Raw genomic sequence first — 17,845 nt, 5'->3', positions numbered from 1 at the left:
CCTTCTTTTTACCCCCTATGTATTTAAAGAAGGACTTATTGCCCTTAATCCGGTTCTTTGAGTTTGTCTTCCCTCACAGAAATACTGCAGTGCTGGGGATTCAGCTTATTCTATTTTTTTTCATCCTTTTAGATCACGTAAACATTGTGACGTGGGATCAACACACATGTTGTCTCAAGTCTTGAAAATCACAATGGAATGTTATCTTTTAACAGAAATACCATGCAAATTGTGTGGTAACAAATAAAAGGAAATCTGCTCTCTCTAATAATAAACAATGAAACTATAGTAGAAAAGCATTAATCCACTGGATCATACATGTACATGTAAGAGGTCTAGTCAGATGCCTGATGAATCTGTCTGTGGCTGGCCAGCCCAATTTGAGAGTGACACAGCTTGTTACACGTTTCACAGATCCATACGTTGTCTACGTTTGAGTACAAATATACAGCATGCTGCTTTCTTCCTTCTCACTTTGCTTCCATCCTCTGGATCAAAGCTTCTTCATACGTTGAGCTACACCCAGTGCCAGATGTTCCCTCCATATTGAACAGGGTTCTGCGCACCCCTCCCAGCTTTCTACACTGATGTTGAATGACTTCATATAATTTTTGCACATTGTGTCATAGAAGGTGGCCACAATTTCTGGAGCCATCTTAAATCTCACTATACAAAATATTCTTGGGGTTACGGTCTTCTCCCATTCCCCTGACATGGCTGATCCATTGCAAGTCAATTTCTTCTTGACAGTGGTTTCTAGGTATGTCAGTCCTGTGTGTTCCAATACCCCTGTGTTTGGTATTTCATCTTCCCACTTTATTTCAGGATCTTATATACACATCACATATGGAAGCTGTTCAGTCTCTTGATATGCCTAGCATATGTAGTCCACATTTCTAAACCATAAAGCAGGGAAGGCAGCATATAAGTCTCATAGATTTGTATCTTCACCTTTAGCTGACAGTTTGCTGTTATTCCATGTAAACTTCTGTAATTACCCAAAATTCTTAGCTGCTTTTCTGATTCTGTTAGTCAGCTCAGTCTGAAGGCCAAGATTTCTGCTGATCTTAGAATTCAAGTAGCAAAAACTCAATGACACCAAGAAATTTACCCTCCAGAGTGATGCCAGGGATTGGTTCTTCCCCCCCCGGTACATGATCACAGTCTTTTTTAAACTAATTGCCATCCTGAAGCTCTTGCAGGACTCAGAAAATCTGAAGACGAGATTTTACAGGGAAGATTCACTGCTGGCAACCAAAGCCACATCATCTGCAAACAGGAAATCTCTCAGAATCAGTTCTTGCACCTTTGTTTTCACTCTAAACCTTGTGATGTTGAACAAGCCTCCATCTGATCTGTTCAAAGATAAATATCATCACAGATGACCTTGAATGCATGAAGAAACAGGAATGAAAAGTAGATGTTAAAAAGCAGGGGGGAGCTAAGATACACTCCTGTATCACTCCACTGTTGATGCCAAAGGAATTTGATTCTTTGTTTTCATACACTACAGTTGCCTTCATAACTTGATGTAATGAGTGAATGATGTTCAACAGTTTGGGGGGGGTGACCCAGTTTCTTCAGAACAATAAAAAGGCCCTATCTGTTGACTGTATCAAAGGCCTTCATCAGATCAATGAAGGGTAGGTACAGTGGCACTCATTTTTCTCTAAACTTCTCTTGCAGTTGTTTGAGTTAAAAATATATTAATGGTGGAACATCTTGAGCAAAGACTGCATTGACTTTCAGGACAGATTATTTTACCTAGAGACTGCAGTCTGGGGAGCATGATGCAAGTGACAATTCTTCCGACAATGTTCAACAGGGAGATACTTCTATAGTTGTCACGGTTGCTTCTATCCCCTTTTTTTTGTATAATTGTACAAACCAAGCATCTTTGAAATCTTGTGGTACCACATCCTCTTTCCAATAGAGCAGTATAACTTCATGAAGATTTCGAAGTCATTTGTCATTGGCACATTTATAGATTTCAGCAGGCAAGCAGTCATTGCTAGATGCCTTGTTCCCAGGAATTGATTTAATTTCTTTCTGCAAATCTTCTAATGTATGCTCATTGTATAAATTCATCATAAGGTTGAACTATGCTAATCTTTTCAGCTCTTCATGTTTGATTTCAGTCTAATTGGGGTTCATAATTCCATAATGCTTAATGCAACAGAAGTTGTTTATCAGTAATGACATTTCCACTTAAATCTTTCAGTGGCGTTGTTTTCTTCTTGACTGGACCAGCTGTTCATTTGATGCTTTTGTACATTACACAACTATCATCTATGTCAACTGCTTTCTGAATATCACCACAGAGTTTAAGCCAAAAATCTTGGGCACACCTCTTAGCCTCCTTCTGCATTTCTTTTTGAGCCTTTCTCAGATTTTCGACAGTTATGGTGTTGGAAGATTTCTTATAGTTGGTTAGCACTGTCCTTTTGTTCACAACTAGTGGTAGAAGGGTTTCAGAGTGTTCTTCAAACCAGTCTCCATTTTTCTTGTATTTTTTGCCAAGCGCGGTTATAACAGCATTGTACATGTTGCTTTTTAAGCTTTCCCAAGCCTCAGTGGCCAAGTTGTTAGGTAAAATTGCATTCACAACTTCTTCATTGAATAGTCTGCATTTTTCTATTTCTTTAGTTTGGCTGATGTCTGAGGGTGACTGGTAGTTTTGATATGGTGGATCTTTTTGACATTGATTCTGACTTTCCAGCAGACTAAGGTGTGGTCAGTGTCACAGTCAGCATTATGATAAAATCTCATATGCAAGATTTCTTTCAGGTGCTTACACCTGGTCAGTATTATACATAGATTTCATAGACATTAGGGCTGGAAGGGACCTCGTAAGATCATCGGGTCCAGCCCCCTGCCCAAGGGGCAGGAAGTCAGCTGGGGTCAAAGGATCCCAGCAAGATAAGTGTTGAAATGTTTCTTAGAAGTGGCTAGGGTAGGTGCTTGTACCACCTCTGGGAGAAGTCTCTGGGGGCTCAGACAGTAAAGAAGTTTTTCCTTATTTCCAGCGTAAAATGGTCTTGCAGGAGTTTGTGACCATTGGACCTTGTCATACTTTGGAGTGCTCTGGTGAACAAGCATTCCCCCAGTTCCTGATGCACACCCCTTATGTACTTATAGGCTACCACCAAGTCACCACTGGGTCTGCGCTTTTCCAGGCTGAAGAGTCCCATAGCTCACAGCCTCTCTTCATGAGACATGTTCTCTTGCCCTTTAATTAAGAGTGTGGCTCTCCTCTGGACTCTTTCAAGCTTCTCCACATCCTTCCTGAATTGTGGAGCCCAGAACTGGATGCAATACTCCAGCTGTGGCCTCACCAAGGCTGAGTACAGTGGGAGGATGATATTCTGGGTCTTGCTTGAGAAGCATCAGTAGATGCAAGCCAGAGTTTTGTTTGCTTTGCCAGCTACAGTATTATATTGGTGGCTCATGTTCATTTTCTGGTTAATCATGACCCCCAAGACTCTTACAGTCATGGTGCTAGCACATATAGCATTGCTGAGCCTATAAGTGTGAAGCGGGTTTTTTTCCCCTGAGGTGAAGCACCTTGCATTTCTCCGTATTGAATACCATCAGGTTTTTATCTGCCCACCTTGCAAGCCTATTATGGTCAGCCTGGATCACCAGACTATCCTCAAGTGTGCTTACTCTTCCCCGAAGTTTGGCGTCATCAGCGAACTTAGCCAGTCCACTTCTGACACCAGTGTCCAGATAGTTTATGAAGACATTAAAAAGAGTACAGGTCTGAGAATGGAGCCTTGGAGAACACCACTAGTCACTGAGTGCCATGTTGATTTGGTTCCATCAGTTACTACTCTTTGAGTATGACCTTGGAGTCAGTTCCCCAGCCATCAGACTGTGGAGTAGTCGAGGCTGCAATTGCCCATTTTTTCCATGAGGACATCATGGGACACCAGGTCAAAGACTTTTTTAAAGTCCAAATATATTATATCAATCTCTTCCCTTTTGTTCAGGTGATATGTCACCTGGTCACAGAAGGAAATGAGATTGGTCAGGTAAGACCTACCCACAACAAATCCATCCTGGCTATCCCTCAGAATGTTGACTTCTGTTAGCCTGTCAAGAATGGTTTCTTTGATAATTTTTTCCAAGATCTTCCCAGGGATTGAGATCCAAATGACTGACCTGTAGTTTCCCGGGTCTTCTTTCCTCCCTATCTTTAAGATAGGTACCACACTAGCCCTCTTCCAATCTTTAGGTACTTTGCCCGAGTGTCACGAGTTCTCGAATATCCTTACCAGTGGCTGCGCAATGATGTCTGCTAGTTCCTTTAGCACTCTTGGGTGCAATCTATTCAGACCAGTTGACTTGTGGGGGTCCAGCCTCTCAAGATGCTCCCTCACAAGATCCATGCCAATGGTGGGCATATATACATTCTTAACCTGGTCATCCTGCATCATGTTAAGCAGGGTGGTCCCTCTGGGCTGGTTAAAAACTGACACAAAGTAATCATTAAGCAGATTGGCTTTTTCCTGGGTGTTGGTAGTCTGCAGCCCCAACTGGTTTGGCAGGGGTCCAGTGTTGCCCTTGTTTTATTTTCGACTCCCCACATATCTGAAGAAGGACTTTGTATTTTTCCTGATTCGTGTAGCCAGGTGGAGTTCAGTTGCAGCTTTGGCTTCCCTAGTTCTCTCCCTGCAGGTGTAGACCAGTGCAGAATACTCCTCCTTAGTGGTGTTTCCTGTCTTTCATCCTTTATAATAAGCCTCTTTTTTTAGATGTAGGATGCCCATGAGTTCCCTATTGAGCCAAGGGGGTTATTGAGCCCTTTCACCACTTTTCCTATGGGTGGATTAGATCTAATTGGTGCCAGTCCCCTGATCTTGGATGCTTCTACAATGTCTTTCTTGTGATTTTCCCAGTGAAGTAGGTGTTGGTAACACATAGATTTTGACTTGAATACTATAATGAAACTATAACTCGAAATCTATACCCACTGTGACATGTAAACAATCCGACAAAGAAAGTTATTCAATATATGTATTCTGTTAAACATAACATCTGGGAAAACATAGACACATTGAAGAAAATTCAAACCAGGATAACATTTCATAACAGCTACCTAATAATATATTGTTTTGCTGAGACAAAAAAATTTCCTACTCAAGATTTGTTAGGTATATCATAACCAGCTTACCTGAAGCCCATCTTGGTACTGAACAGCTGCTTGCATGGCTTCATCAAGTTTGTCGACCCGTTCTTTCCATGCTTTGTTTACAGTATCCCATGCAGAATTCAGCTGCAGTTTAAATGATTAAATATTTCAATCATAATTCAGGTATTTCAGGATCAAAATCTGCTCTCAATAATCACAATTTTATTGTTCACTTCACCTTGTAAAGAACTCTGGACCAAAATCTTTAATTTATATCATTGCAAATTATTTTTGTGAAGGATACATTCTATAGTTAAAGTACATTATAATACATCAGCCTTAAATATTTACATTTCTCATACCTCATCTATACTCTTATTGACAATGGGTTTGTCAGGTTCTCCACAAGCAGCAATTAGTTCAGAGCCAAGAATTACAACTGTATCTAGTTCTTCTTGCAATCCATCAATTTCTTCTCTGATAGCCTAAAAAAAGGAAAATAATACATCATTAATACTGATAAATTTTAACACTCCAGAATGCAGGTACAGTTTGTTTAAGACAGAACATCAGAAACCCAGATTTTCATTTCCATTACACTGTTGACATGTCATTTCTCTGCTTCTTTCTCTCTCTGGGAAAGATCACTGACCCTGAAGTAAAACTTAGAAATCAAAAGGTCATTGCAAAAAAAAACCTTATTGTAAATTACAAGTGAGGTTATAAAGAATAAGTTACTTTGTAGAAAAGTAACACCTCCCCCCCGAAAAAAACAGCCTAGAAGACTATAATGATTTATGCTACTTCAACCAGAATTTTTGTCAGGGGTCACTATTTCTACTTCTAAATTGTTACGTTATAATCAGCGTGACTGATTTCAGGCTTAGACTAAGCCTTTTGTTTAAATGTGTTCATGGAATCCACAATTTTTTTTGACTTACTCCAATTTCAGTTATACATATATGTCATATGCACATACACAGGCACTCATACATACAAAGGTACACATACATATGAAACCAGTGATACATATAAGTATCTAGACAGACATATATTGATGTACACAATGAATATAAAGCAAAAATAAAGGTAGGTATATATTATTTACCATAACATCCTGAAGTACTTTTACAGAAAAATTCTATGTAAATATCCTGTTGGTTACAGAAAAAAAAATCTCTTTTGGTATTGCATGGTAATTGTGTACAAAATCTTATCTCTTCTCAGTATATCGAAAAGAAACCCCACTTTTTTAAGCCTACTAAATTACTTGCTACTGACCTCTGCAGCTTCTTGTTGCTGTTTGACTACAGAAGGGTCAACCCCAGGTCCCTCCAGTTCTCGAATGAAATCTTGAGTATCTTTAATAGTGGCTACAAGGGACATGTGATCACACCAGAACTTCTCAGCCAGTTCCATCACATCCAACAACTTGGCCTCCCTTTGCTCAGTCAAGGTCTGGATGTCCTCCCAGATGAAGACCATTTGGTCCAGTTTATCTTTAACAGCTAAATAGGCAAATGGACTTGATTATTATGGGGGCAACCAATGCCTATAAACACCCTGATAATGAGATCAGAAAACTATCACATGCACACACTCCTTCTGGAGAAATCCAACTTGCTTTTTAATTCAACTTCTGAACTTAGCCCTTTACAACACCTGAAGAACAATAAGAAATAAGTAAACCTTTTTTTTTAAAGGAAGGCTAAAGTTATGACACTACATCATAAAGGAAGACGGTCACTTTTTTAAACTTCTAGGCCACAATCTACAATAACAAATTCCAGGTGTGCTCACTAGCAACTAGAAAATGAAGACGCTCAATACTTTAGTTTAGTTTATTTCAACTACAAAGGAATTTTCTCTGTCAGATAACCTATTACCTTTGGCAGATATATCCTTATCAGCTCCCTCTGAGCGAGCAATCATTTCCTCTCCACGTTGTTTGAGTGTCTCATACACTGGCTGTAGTTTTTCCAGGTCTACTGACACATTCTTATTTTCACTGATCTGTTCTTTAATTTTCTCCACCTCAGCTGAGATGGCAGGAGGTTGCCTCAGACGTTCAACTATGCGTTTCAGGCTCTCAAGGTTTGAATCTATCTTGTCATGAAACTGTGGGGATAAAGGAGAGAGAAAAGAGGAAGATATAGACAGGGAAGTCAGAGGAAAGGAAAAATAATAAAAAATATTCAAATTTGAAGAGTTTATTCCATAGAAAGATACTGATAAATCAACAGATTAAACATCTCTAGTTTATATTTAACCTTCATAAACATCATCAGGCTGTCTCCGTCTGGTGGTACCTGAACTGTATTGAGAGATTTCTGACACTGCCTCTCAGCTAAGAAATCAGGTCTTTACCTCAGGCAGTAAAGGTTCGTGACAACGGACCTAGAGTTTGGGTTCGGTCCTTCTGGATAACCTAACCACCTTCACATTTTGAGATGCATATATAATCCTCCTATTAAACACCAGGCTTTATATTGTTTTACATTTATATATAGACATAAAAGTTTCATACTGTGACCATGTGTTTCATAGTGCGTTGTGCACAAATACACTGATAAGGGTTTGATGTATCAGGTAATTAATTACCCAATGCATCAAATAATTGACTGAGGCTATAGTAATTAACTGAGTGGTGGGACTGAGAGTCAAGATATCTTCTAGCAGCAGTTTCTAACATGGGAGCTTGGGAGAAAATGGGTGTTTGAAATAAACAAAAGAGCAAAACCCTTTCATTGAAACCCACACAGAGACCTAACAAAAGTATTGTTTCTCATTTCTATGGTAAATTCACTTTATATTACTTCATAATAAACTTTGGGACTGAGCTTTTTAACCACAGGATCTGAATTAGAGGATGTGTGAATATCCTGTGTCTGCGGCACATGTGTTAAAAGGCAATGGAATAAGTATTGTATTTAGGTCTCTTTATTCTGGCACTGTGCGCCCCTTCCCTATCTGTAAAGAACAGTATGAGAGGGGCTACTTTGCATATGTAAAGTAACTGAATGTACTTTAAAAATTGGAGAATTAAATAATGATACTTTTAGAACTGTGTAAGCAAATGCTTACATTTCCATCATGTATGATGAGGATAACATACTCTGGGATACCTCAGAGAGAAAAGAATTATGCATAACTAAATTATACTTCAGGTCTCTTACGTTTGTACATACATTTAGATTAACTTATATCAATTAAACATTAAAATACTTTAAAAATATTTAAGCAGCTTTTCCATATACTGATAATGCTATATATGTCACAAAGGAAAGTGATTAGAGGTGCACTGATATATTAGTTGTCTATAGGATTGGCACTGATAAAAGGGAAATTTACCTTATTGACTACGGGGTTTTTTTGGCTGTTGTAGCTAGCTGATAATGCTTACCGATAATTATGCTTTTTGGCCAGGTCCCTGGATACCTAGGTTCCCTCTCCCCCATGGGCCTAGGGCCCCTGAATGCCTGGGTTCCCTTGGGAAACAGGTTTCCCCTTGCAGGAAGGCAGCATTCTAGCTGCAAGGGATCCTGCTTGGGGCTGCCAGAAGCAAGATGCAGGGGGAACTACGTGCATGTGTATGGCTGCATGCATACACACGGCCAGAAGTACAGCTAGGCAGAATGCAGACCAGGTAAGTCTATGAAAGGGAAGGGGGCTCTCTGCTCTGTTGCCTTTGCCCTGGGAGCCCCACACTGGCTACATGCCCTCTGCCTGCCTGGCAGTGGGAGGCACAACTCACCACCCCCACTGCTGTCAGGAGAGCAGGGAGGCGCGTGGCAAGCACAAGGCTCCCGAGGGAAAGGCAACAGAGTGGAGAGTCCTGAGTGTGCATCCATTCTGCACACAGATCTGGTGGGGTATATGCCCCCTCCCCATGCATCCCCTGGGGGATACATGCAGTAGCGGGGAGGCACCTCCCCGCTACATCCCCTGGATGAGCTGCACGTGGCTCCATCCTGCTCCCCACCCCACTGATTTAACCAGAGTAAATCAGTTATCAGATTGCATTGACTGATACAGTTTCTTAATAACTAGCTATCGGTATTGGCCAAGAAAATCTTTACCGGTTCACCCCTAAATGTGAATCTATCCTAATCCTAATATATAACCTGACTGATGTAGAATGATGAAAAGGCCAGCATAATCATTGGCTAAACAGTGTTATTGGCTGTTATCAGCCTCCTAAACACTGAGCTAGCTGTGACTGAAACAAACACAGGGAAAAAGCAAAGAGGGGTAGCACCATATGAAGAACCAACATAGTGAGTGATCCAAAAGAAATGTATTTAAAATATGAAGAACAGAGTCACACATTATAAACACATTTCTCACCGAACAACCACTCCCTTTCTGACCTCACTGTCCTTGTATTCAAGGGAAATCTATCCCAGGGGTCTCCACCTTTTTCTTCCTAAGGCCCTCCCTAGCAAGTTCTAAAAACTCCACAGCCCACCTGTGTCACAACAACTGCCTGGCTCCTTTGCCTCACCCCAGGTGCATGAGGCAAGGTTTGGCAGCAGGGTGCCCCAGGGCCCCATTCACCTGAGCAGCAGCAGCACAAAGTTTCGCCCCACCTGCCTGCAGCATTGTCCACAAGCTGGAGGCTGTGGGGTCAGCCCAGGCCAGGCAGGGAGGGCCTGTTCCTGCTCCTCCCTTGGGACTAGCCTCAGGCCTGGGGGGCCAAGGAGGCTTCTCCCCATGCCAGGCCATGCTGGGCTGAGCGGATCCCCTGAAACCTGTGCACGTTCCCCCAGGGGGCCATGGACTCCCGGCTGAGAACTGCTGATCTACCCAACACCTTTAGAAGTAAACTTTGGAACAAAAATTCATAAGCTGCCTGGGTACTAAGAACCAAGGACTTAACACTGATATTGGCTTTATAGCTCATTATAACCTTCCTGATCCCTGAATTCTCCCCACACACGAAAGGTGAAAAAAACCTTCCTCTCTTTTGCCAGCTCTTGTTCTCCCCGTAACCAGTTTCTTTTCTTCTACTAATTGTTTGTCTGATATTTCTGGGATTTTTCCCCTTCCTCTTCATCTGAGATTTGTTTTTATTTATTCTGCTATGTCTCACTGCTCAAACTTGATCAAGAATGTTTGGCATTCAAAAGCTTGTCTAATTCTATCCCAACTATAAAGTTGGCCCAATACAAATATGACCATAAGAAACCATAGCTTCCTTAAAGAAATAGCACAGTCTTGAGAATTTAACAGTACATAGCTTATAAAAGCATTTAGGAAAGTATTACAAATCTGTAGAAGTTATCAGTAATATTATTTGTTCCATCATGAACGAGAAGCAAGGAGAAACTGCTGTAAGCAAAGATGTATGAAATTTGATAGTTTTATCCTGGTTTCTGTACAAATTTATGCACATGGAGCTTTGTTTCAAATAGGAGTTTGAGGCAAACCCAGTAGAATATGCAGAATTTTGCTGAGTTTAGCAATGAAACCATGCAAAATCCACAAATTTCTCAAGGATTTGACACACAGTGATATGCAACTGAACTTCACCTCAAAAGCTCGTAAGCCTCAGATAAACTATTTAACAAATTCGATTGGAATTTTAAGTTTCAAATGAAATCTGAAATCAGTGAATCTGAATATTTTACAACACTGAACAATCTGAATATTTTACAGTGCTGATTATCTAACACTGGTAGTTTGCATACATGTACAAGTGTTCTCTCTTTGTTGGCTACTCTAGGAGAGAGAAGTAAACCCTAGCATTACTGACAGCTAATAACAATTCTCTCCTTCAGTTCCAATGGTGGAAGCCTGTGTTTGCAACTGATGTTTCTGAGTTCTAAATACCATGGGTGACTGGTGCTGCCTTAGTCAGGTGAGGCACGTGCCCCTCCTGAGACCAGTCTCACCAACTGAGGCAGGGGTCTCCCCCTGCAGCCAATCCCGCCGACGGCCATGTCTGATCCTGCTGACCAATCTTGCTGCCCTCACGGCCAATGCTGCGATGGCTGATCACTGTGGCCGATCGCTGTTGCCGCTTCCAGGAGTGGCTGCAGTGATTGACTAGCACTTGCACGGGGGGCACTGGTGCTCCCGCCTGCCCCCCTGCCCACTGCCTAAGCGGCGAGTGCGGCTGGTCAGGGGGTGCACGTGCACCCCCTACTTATTGCCGCTGCTAAAATACTTATGTAAACGGGGCAACATGGATTAGGAACATTCTGGTAAGAAAAAATATTTATCCAGATACGAAGAGAAAATGAAAGGCCTAAATTTTAGGCAAAGATATTCCTGATATGACTTCAAAAGTATATGTTCTGCAGCAATAATATTTTTCAAGAACAGCATAGTATGATATGCACCAATAGATATATAATCATAACTCTGTAATGAATAGGAAATCAATGCCATAAACAATGACATGAGCATTCATTTAGTTAAGTAAATTCTAGATAAACTTGCAGTTTAGGCTTAAAATACAGACATAAGATGATAATGCCTTTGTATATATATTTTGGTATACTTTTCTATTAGAACGAACCCAAGTACATTTCAAAATTGATACCTGAGTACACTGAGAAATAGCTTCATCCAGGACCAGTGCTCGCTTTTTGACATCTTCTTTAATTTTACTGTAAAGGGTGTCGGCTGCCACATATTTCTCTTGGATAGAAAAACCTTCTCCTGGGCTTAGCTCCAATAACTGAGGCCCAGTTTTGTTCATCTTATCTATATGAGGTTTGTGTTCGGCAATCAGCTCACGCAGTTGCTATAACAAACCAAACAACTTATCAGTTTCTTGAGCTTACACCATTACATTACAGCTGTCTGCACTTCTAACACATCCAGCTGGCAAGGAATTCCAAACAGATACTCTTCACCCTAACGTACAGCACAAACCACATCAAATATAGTCAATCACTGGCACACCAGTGATGGTTCTCTTTCCAATACTGAATCGCTATGCAGTCATGAAATGTCACATATATAGTTATAGTGAAAAACTCTGAACTACGTAACGTGGAACATATTATTACATCTCTGATGATAAATATGCATATGATACTGGCAACTGATCCTCCACGTCCTTTTGGAATCCATAGCATTTACAATGACAATAATATTACAGATACTGGCATAAAAATGCTGTATATGTGCTTTTCATATAATAGATCAGATCTTGAGATTTATGCTACTGTTTACCATTAACTCAAGTGTTTTCCATTAAAAAAGCTCGGAGTTCTATATTAACAGTATATTCATATCAGAAGTTTGTCCTTGACTGACAAAGTGGAAAGGTGATGTTCAGAAAGGTTAAAGGATGAAGTGAGAGACAGAGGACTAGAATCCTGTATCTACATCTCCATTTCTTTGCTGTAACCACAAGACCATGCTCCTACCTATACATACTATATTTTTGACAGTGACATTTTAGCCATCCCTGGCCTCTCTCTCAAAAAACCCCAACCAAACAACTGATGAAAATCTTTCAGGAATTTTGTGAGAGCAGACCCTCTGCTTTCCTGATTCCTATGTTTTTTCTTGCATCAGGAAATCTTCAGGACATTGGGAGAATAGTTTTTTGTGAGATGCTGTTTCCCCAACTGTATTAGCTTTTACCCTCCCTGACAATTCACTTATTCCCAAACCAATTAGACTGAGCATTCTGGTGACAGTCTCCCTTCTGATGAAATGAATCCTAGTAACCCCTAATCGAGCCCCACTGATGACTGCGGACACATACTTATTTGTAGTGCCACAAAAATTAGAGAGCTTTGGGAATAGGAACTTTTTGAACCCCCTGGGGAGAGGACTACAAAGTCATGAGAAGCACATTCTCTCCAGTCAGAGGGTGAAAAGGGGTGCAGACAGAAGTGCAGCTCCCAGCTGTAACTCAGAACTATTTTTGCAAAGTGAGTTACAATGTTACCCCAGACCAGACAGAAGTTCACTGTTAGTTCCAGGGGGGAGGGGAATCCAGACAGGTTCCCATGGCAATGGCCAGGGCTCTCTGCCAGGGCTCCCTCTTTTCATAATGGGAGGGGGAAGGGTAGCAGAGGGAGCTGGTTCTTGGGGCTTCCTAGATGGTGCTGAAGTGTTTGTCAGGGGACTGCTTTCTGTGGCCAGATCAAGTGAAAATTGTCACTTCTGTCTACACTGCTTGAGCTTCACTCCTTATCTTCATTTCTCCCACCCTCATTGCAGCCTGTCAGTGAAACTAGTCACTGACAGCCTGTCTTCTCGACCAGACAAGAGGGACTGGACAGGTTGTCAGCCTCCCAGCTCCCCACCCTCCTCAGGAGAGCAGCAAAGACAGCAGCCACACAACTAGCTGGCTCCCTAACAGCTTCTGAGGAGCAGACCTGCAGCTCTGCTTGCTGAGGCTGTTACTGAGAATACCCCTAGATTGGCACTGGTGTCCCAAAAACAGCAGCAGCTTCTCTAGTGCTGCTGCTGGGGCTCCAGTGCCAAGCTAACAAGGGTGGCAAGATTCTCAGTACCAACCGCAGCACGCAGAGCTGCAGCTCTGCTCCCCCAAGGCTGTCAGGGAGCCAGCTACTCTCCCCGCCCTCCTTCTTGAAGGTCAGGGAGAGAGTAGAGCACTACGAGAAGTTGGGGGTCCAGTAAACCGCCTGTAGCATACCTGGAACTGCCTATGTGTTACACGTGCTGCTAAAAAACCTATTGCTACAGAGAAGTTCCTGTTTTAAATAAGAGCTTTTTGTGCTGGATCCTACACTCTGTAGCATTAAAAATAGCCTGAATATGTAGACACTTGCTTTATTTGCCATAACAGTATATATAGCACCACTAATGCAACGCATGTCCATAGCCTTAGATACTAAAATCCATTCTGGTGTTACAGTCCAGAGCACATTGTGAACAGCTGTGAAAAACTCTGCTTCTATTCCTGAGTCTATTACACTGCAAAATGGACCATGAGAATCCAGGAGTGGGATTCCTGAGCCTCAGCTCTTCATTTATCATCCTCCCCAGAAGGAGACACTGATACTGGATTAGGCCTCCCTAGCTCTCCCTGGAAAGGAATGTAAAGCTGTGAAGGAGCTCACCAAGCCTTGTCTCCCAAGACGACAATGTGGCAATGAAAGCTAGTCTAATGAGAGGGGAAGGAAATAGTGTGGAAATTAGATGTTTTTGGTTGGGATCCTCAAAAGTTTAGACCATTCAAAGACATCTCTGAACTTCTGGCTGACTATGTACAAAAACAATTCTGGTTTTGGCTGTCAGTGGATCCTGAGTAACTGGAACTGACTGACAGTAACAGCAGTTCCATTAAACTTAATCATGTAATCAAAGTTCCTTTTCAATCAGCTGCAGCAAGTCATGGTGTTAGGAAAAAAACAGTAGTAGATAAGTGCATATGCAATAGAGTCAAACAAGGAAAAATGTGTAAAAGGGTTTTTATAAAATAATTTATTTTAGTTATATGGATATTGTATATGCAGGGAGGAAGATCATACCACATTACTCAGGTCTCATTCCAGTGGTACAGAGAGGCCTTGGGATGAGATTAGGAGTGAACTTCAGCTATACTGTCCTAAATGCAGGTCATAACTAGCAAAACTAGCAACATTTAAACAGAATATCAAAAAAATAAAATAGAGCACAGAAAACTAAATTAACTTTCAAATCTGTCTCAAATACGACCACAACAGAGCTAAAATAGCGTGATGTTTTTCCCATTATAAACTTATTTGGGCAACAACTCCAGTCAATCAGAATTTTAGATTACATTACTTATTTGTCAAAGTTGTCTGACTAAACAAACCAATCTTCAGCTAATGGCATGACCTAATGAAAATGCACATGTAGGGTCTCTTTTGCAAATAGAACAACTGAAGTCAATGAGGCAAATTGTAAATCACATTGCTTGCAAGTAAAACAACAACTATTTGGCTCCTGATAACTAATCAAGATATTCTGTAAAGATCATGAAGTTTATTCAGTCTTAATCTCTTAATAGGGAATGTTTGTTCCTCAGGAGAATACCTAGTTTGACAATAACTGGGCAAAGCCAATGCTTATCATGCAGTGTGTATCATCTCTGCATCTTCATTAACTAAGTCTCAAAGAAAACAAAATATTGAGTACTTAAGCTTTAAATTGATGGAATTAAGGCCAATTATCCATTACCTATAAATACTCTGTTGAAAGTGATATGCACATTGAGTAGATAATGCAAAACATGATATATGTTATCCCAAATGCAATTTAGCTTGCATGCAAACACCTCTAATAGAACTCAGTCCACCTGAAACGCAGTATTCATTTTTATAATTTTATCATTCAGCTTGGTTTCCTTTCTAATGTTAGCAAACTTATTCAGCAGTAGAAATGACCTACTGCATCAACTGTACCAAAGCACTGTAGGCCTAGCTCTCTCTCACTTTCTTTTTCTGTAATGCGAAAATCTAATTATCTGATTATTTTCCTGAATCACCAGCAATCAGATTAGTTCCCAATACAGCAACAAAAAATCTACATTTATATAAGTACATAAAATGTTCTTATATTTTACATGCAGCCCTTTACTAGTATTATTAATTAGACTTCAACAGCATCTTGTAATATTATGAGAAGGCTATCCATTCTCAGTAAACAGCTTAAAACGAACCATGGTTACATAAACAGCATTCAGAAAATGGGGTAACTCCATTAGTGTTCAATCAGGCTGGTAGCTTGGCACAAAGGAGGAGCTCTGCTTCTTTTAATAGTCAAGATTTCTCCTTTCTGTTCCTTGCCCATAGTTTCCTAGCTCTGTTTGTATCTGTTTATGGTCTTGGTTTGTTCTAACACTGACATCTATGTGAACTTTTCAAGTGTGCTTCTCTGCTCTTAACTCTTGTGTGCCCTACATCTGCTATGATGATGACACATTTCTTTCTTTCTTGTGTTGTCAAGTTTCATTTTTTTTTCTGAACATCCTTGTTTTAACACACAGTTCGGGGAAACAGTAAAAGCATGTAAACAAACCTCACACAGTTTGGATTGCTACTGTGAAGGAAAACCTTTCTATAATAGTTGACAATGGCATGGAATCAGAGTGTTTGCGTCTCATAATTGCACAATTAGACCTAAGGTTTTTGCATTGCAGTTGACTGTTTCTGTAAGTTTTATTTTATAAAATGGCAGCATACTTACCCGATGCTCTTCTTGCTGTAGCTTTAAAGTTTCATATTCAAGAGCTGGAGCAGGAAGCTGCAAAATGACCATTTCTATTTCAGTTAACCATGGCCAAAGCTCCTCATAAGTCTCCCAGAACTGGTTAACCAGAGACTGAGCACGTTCCAGCTGGAGGTTCCTCTCAGAGTTCATTTGATAGACTGTATCATATTTCTGTACGAGGCTTTCCAGTTTCTTCTATAAAACAACATTAACAAGAAATATTAGCATTTTCTGTCTCCTAGGTATTTACAATATGCCTATTACCCAGGTATCTAAGCATCTTAAGATATTTTATTACAACCTGTGCAAAATCTGTTCTTAGTAACATGAGTGTAAATGGAGAACTCCTAATGTCAATGGAGTCAATGCACACAGAAAAGTTATCAGAATTTGACACGCAACTTTCAACGTCATCAGTAATGTTTGAATACTGCAATTACAAGAGAGAGGACAAAGTTACAAACTATGGAAATTCTAATTTCACCTAGTGAATGACCTAAGTGTATCTTGAGACTGACTTACACAGCTAAAGTTTAGGAGCAATTCTATTACCCACTTACGGGTGCACAATGAAATGTCTGCACTTTGGAAAGTGATCCTATCCCAATGGGGGTGCTTACAGACAAGCTTTGGGCAAAATGGCCGATCCAGCCAGCAGCCGGTCTCCATTTCCCAGCAGTCCCTGCTCACATGGCTGGGGCTGCTTTCTGTGGAGAACCCAGTTGCACCTGCCCTGTAAAAGTTCAAAGCTGTGGTTGCCAGGGAGATCAGCCTCAGCCCTGCTTAGAGTGTGGCACAGTAGAGCAAGGGGCTGCTCCAGAACCACTGGGATCTTGTGATGGGGCAGCTTGCTCCGGAGCTACAGCAGAGCCACAATCTGTAGCCTGCACACTCTGGGCAGGGGCACATGCCCAGATGTGAGCCCAGGGGCAGAGCTGCAATCCCTTGCCTGTGTGCCCCACCCCAGAGCCCTGGCAAGCTGCCCCCACCACAAGATCTGGAGCAGCCCCTTGTTCTGTTCTGCTGCACAATCTGCCAGCGTGGCTGAGACTGCTCTCCATGGCAACCCAGCCCTGAGCTTTCACAGCACAGGTACCCCTGAGGTCTCCATGGAGACCAAACCTAGCCATGTGCAGGGGCAGCTGGGAAATAGAGTCCACTGCTGACCAGATCTGGCCCGTGGGCTGGACTTTGCCCATCCCTGTTACAGACCCAGAGGAGGTTGCAGAATCACTCATAGACAATAACTTACTAACTCAAAAGTAATTCTCAACTTTCATTATCCCCTAGGTGAATCAAAAATGTATCCTATGTGCTCCTCCATTGCTTTCAACCACAGCTCTGTACTTGGAGCTACCCTAACCCTGGGGGGAAGAGAACACTGCAAAGCAGTGGTGCTCAATGTTTGTTGCCTGGTGGGCTGCTTGGATAGTGCCCAGTCTGTCCTTGGGCTGGATCTGGCTGGTGCTCCCAATCTGGCAGCCAGGACAACTGCAGTGGGGCCCCATTCTGTTGTGTGGAGCGGGGGAGAGGGCAAACCAG

The 17,845-nt window shown here is 41.5% G+C and overlaps 1 protein-coding gene across 13 annotated transcripts in view; it reads right to left on the bottom strand.

Moving 5' to 3' along the window:
• Nucleotides 1-17,845, bottom strand: part of DST (dystonin) — a 569,390-nt gene that overhangs the window by 63,511 nt on the left and 488,034 nt on the right. For all 13 annotated transcript variants that reach the window (XM_019520527.1, XM_019520528.1, XM_019520523.1 and 10 more), the window contains 6 exons: nt 16,280-16,498; nt 11,682-11,885; nt 7,021-7,252; nt 6,416-6,642; nt 5,497-5,619; nt 5,177-5,278 (listed from right to left, as the gene is read on the bottom strand). In XM_019520527.1, coding sequence (XP_019376072.1) covers nt 5,177-5,278; nt 5,497-5,619; nt 6,416-6,642; nt 7,021-7,252; nt 11,682-11,885; nt 16,280-16,498 — 1,107 coding nt within the window. The remainder of the gene's footprint in view (nt 1-5,176; nt 5,279-5,496; nt 5,620-6,415; nt 6,643-7,020; nt 7,253-11,681; nt 11,886-16,279; nt 16,499-17,845) is intronic.

The sequence above is a fragment of the Gavialis gangeticus genome, unplaced genomic scaffold, assembly GCF_001723915.1.
Source record: "Gavialis gangeticus isolate Ggan-Ray unplaced genomic scaffold, GavGan_comp1, whole genome shotgun sequence".
Lineage (NCBI taxonomy): Eukaryota > Metazoa > Chordata > Crocodylia > Gavialidae > Gavialis > Gavialis gangeticus.
Note: the sequence above shows the minus strand (reverse complement) of the source record. Positions and strands in the feature narration are given on the sequence as shown.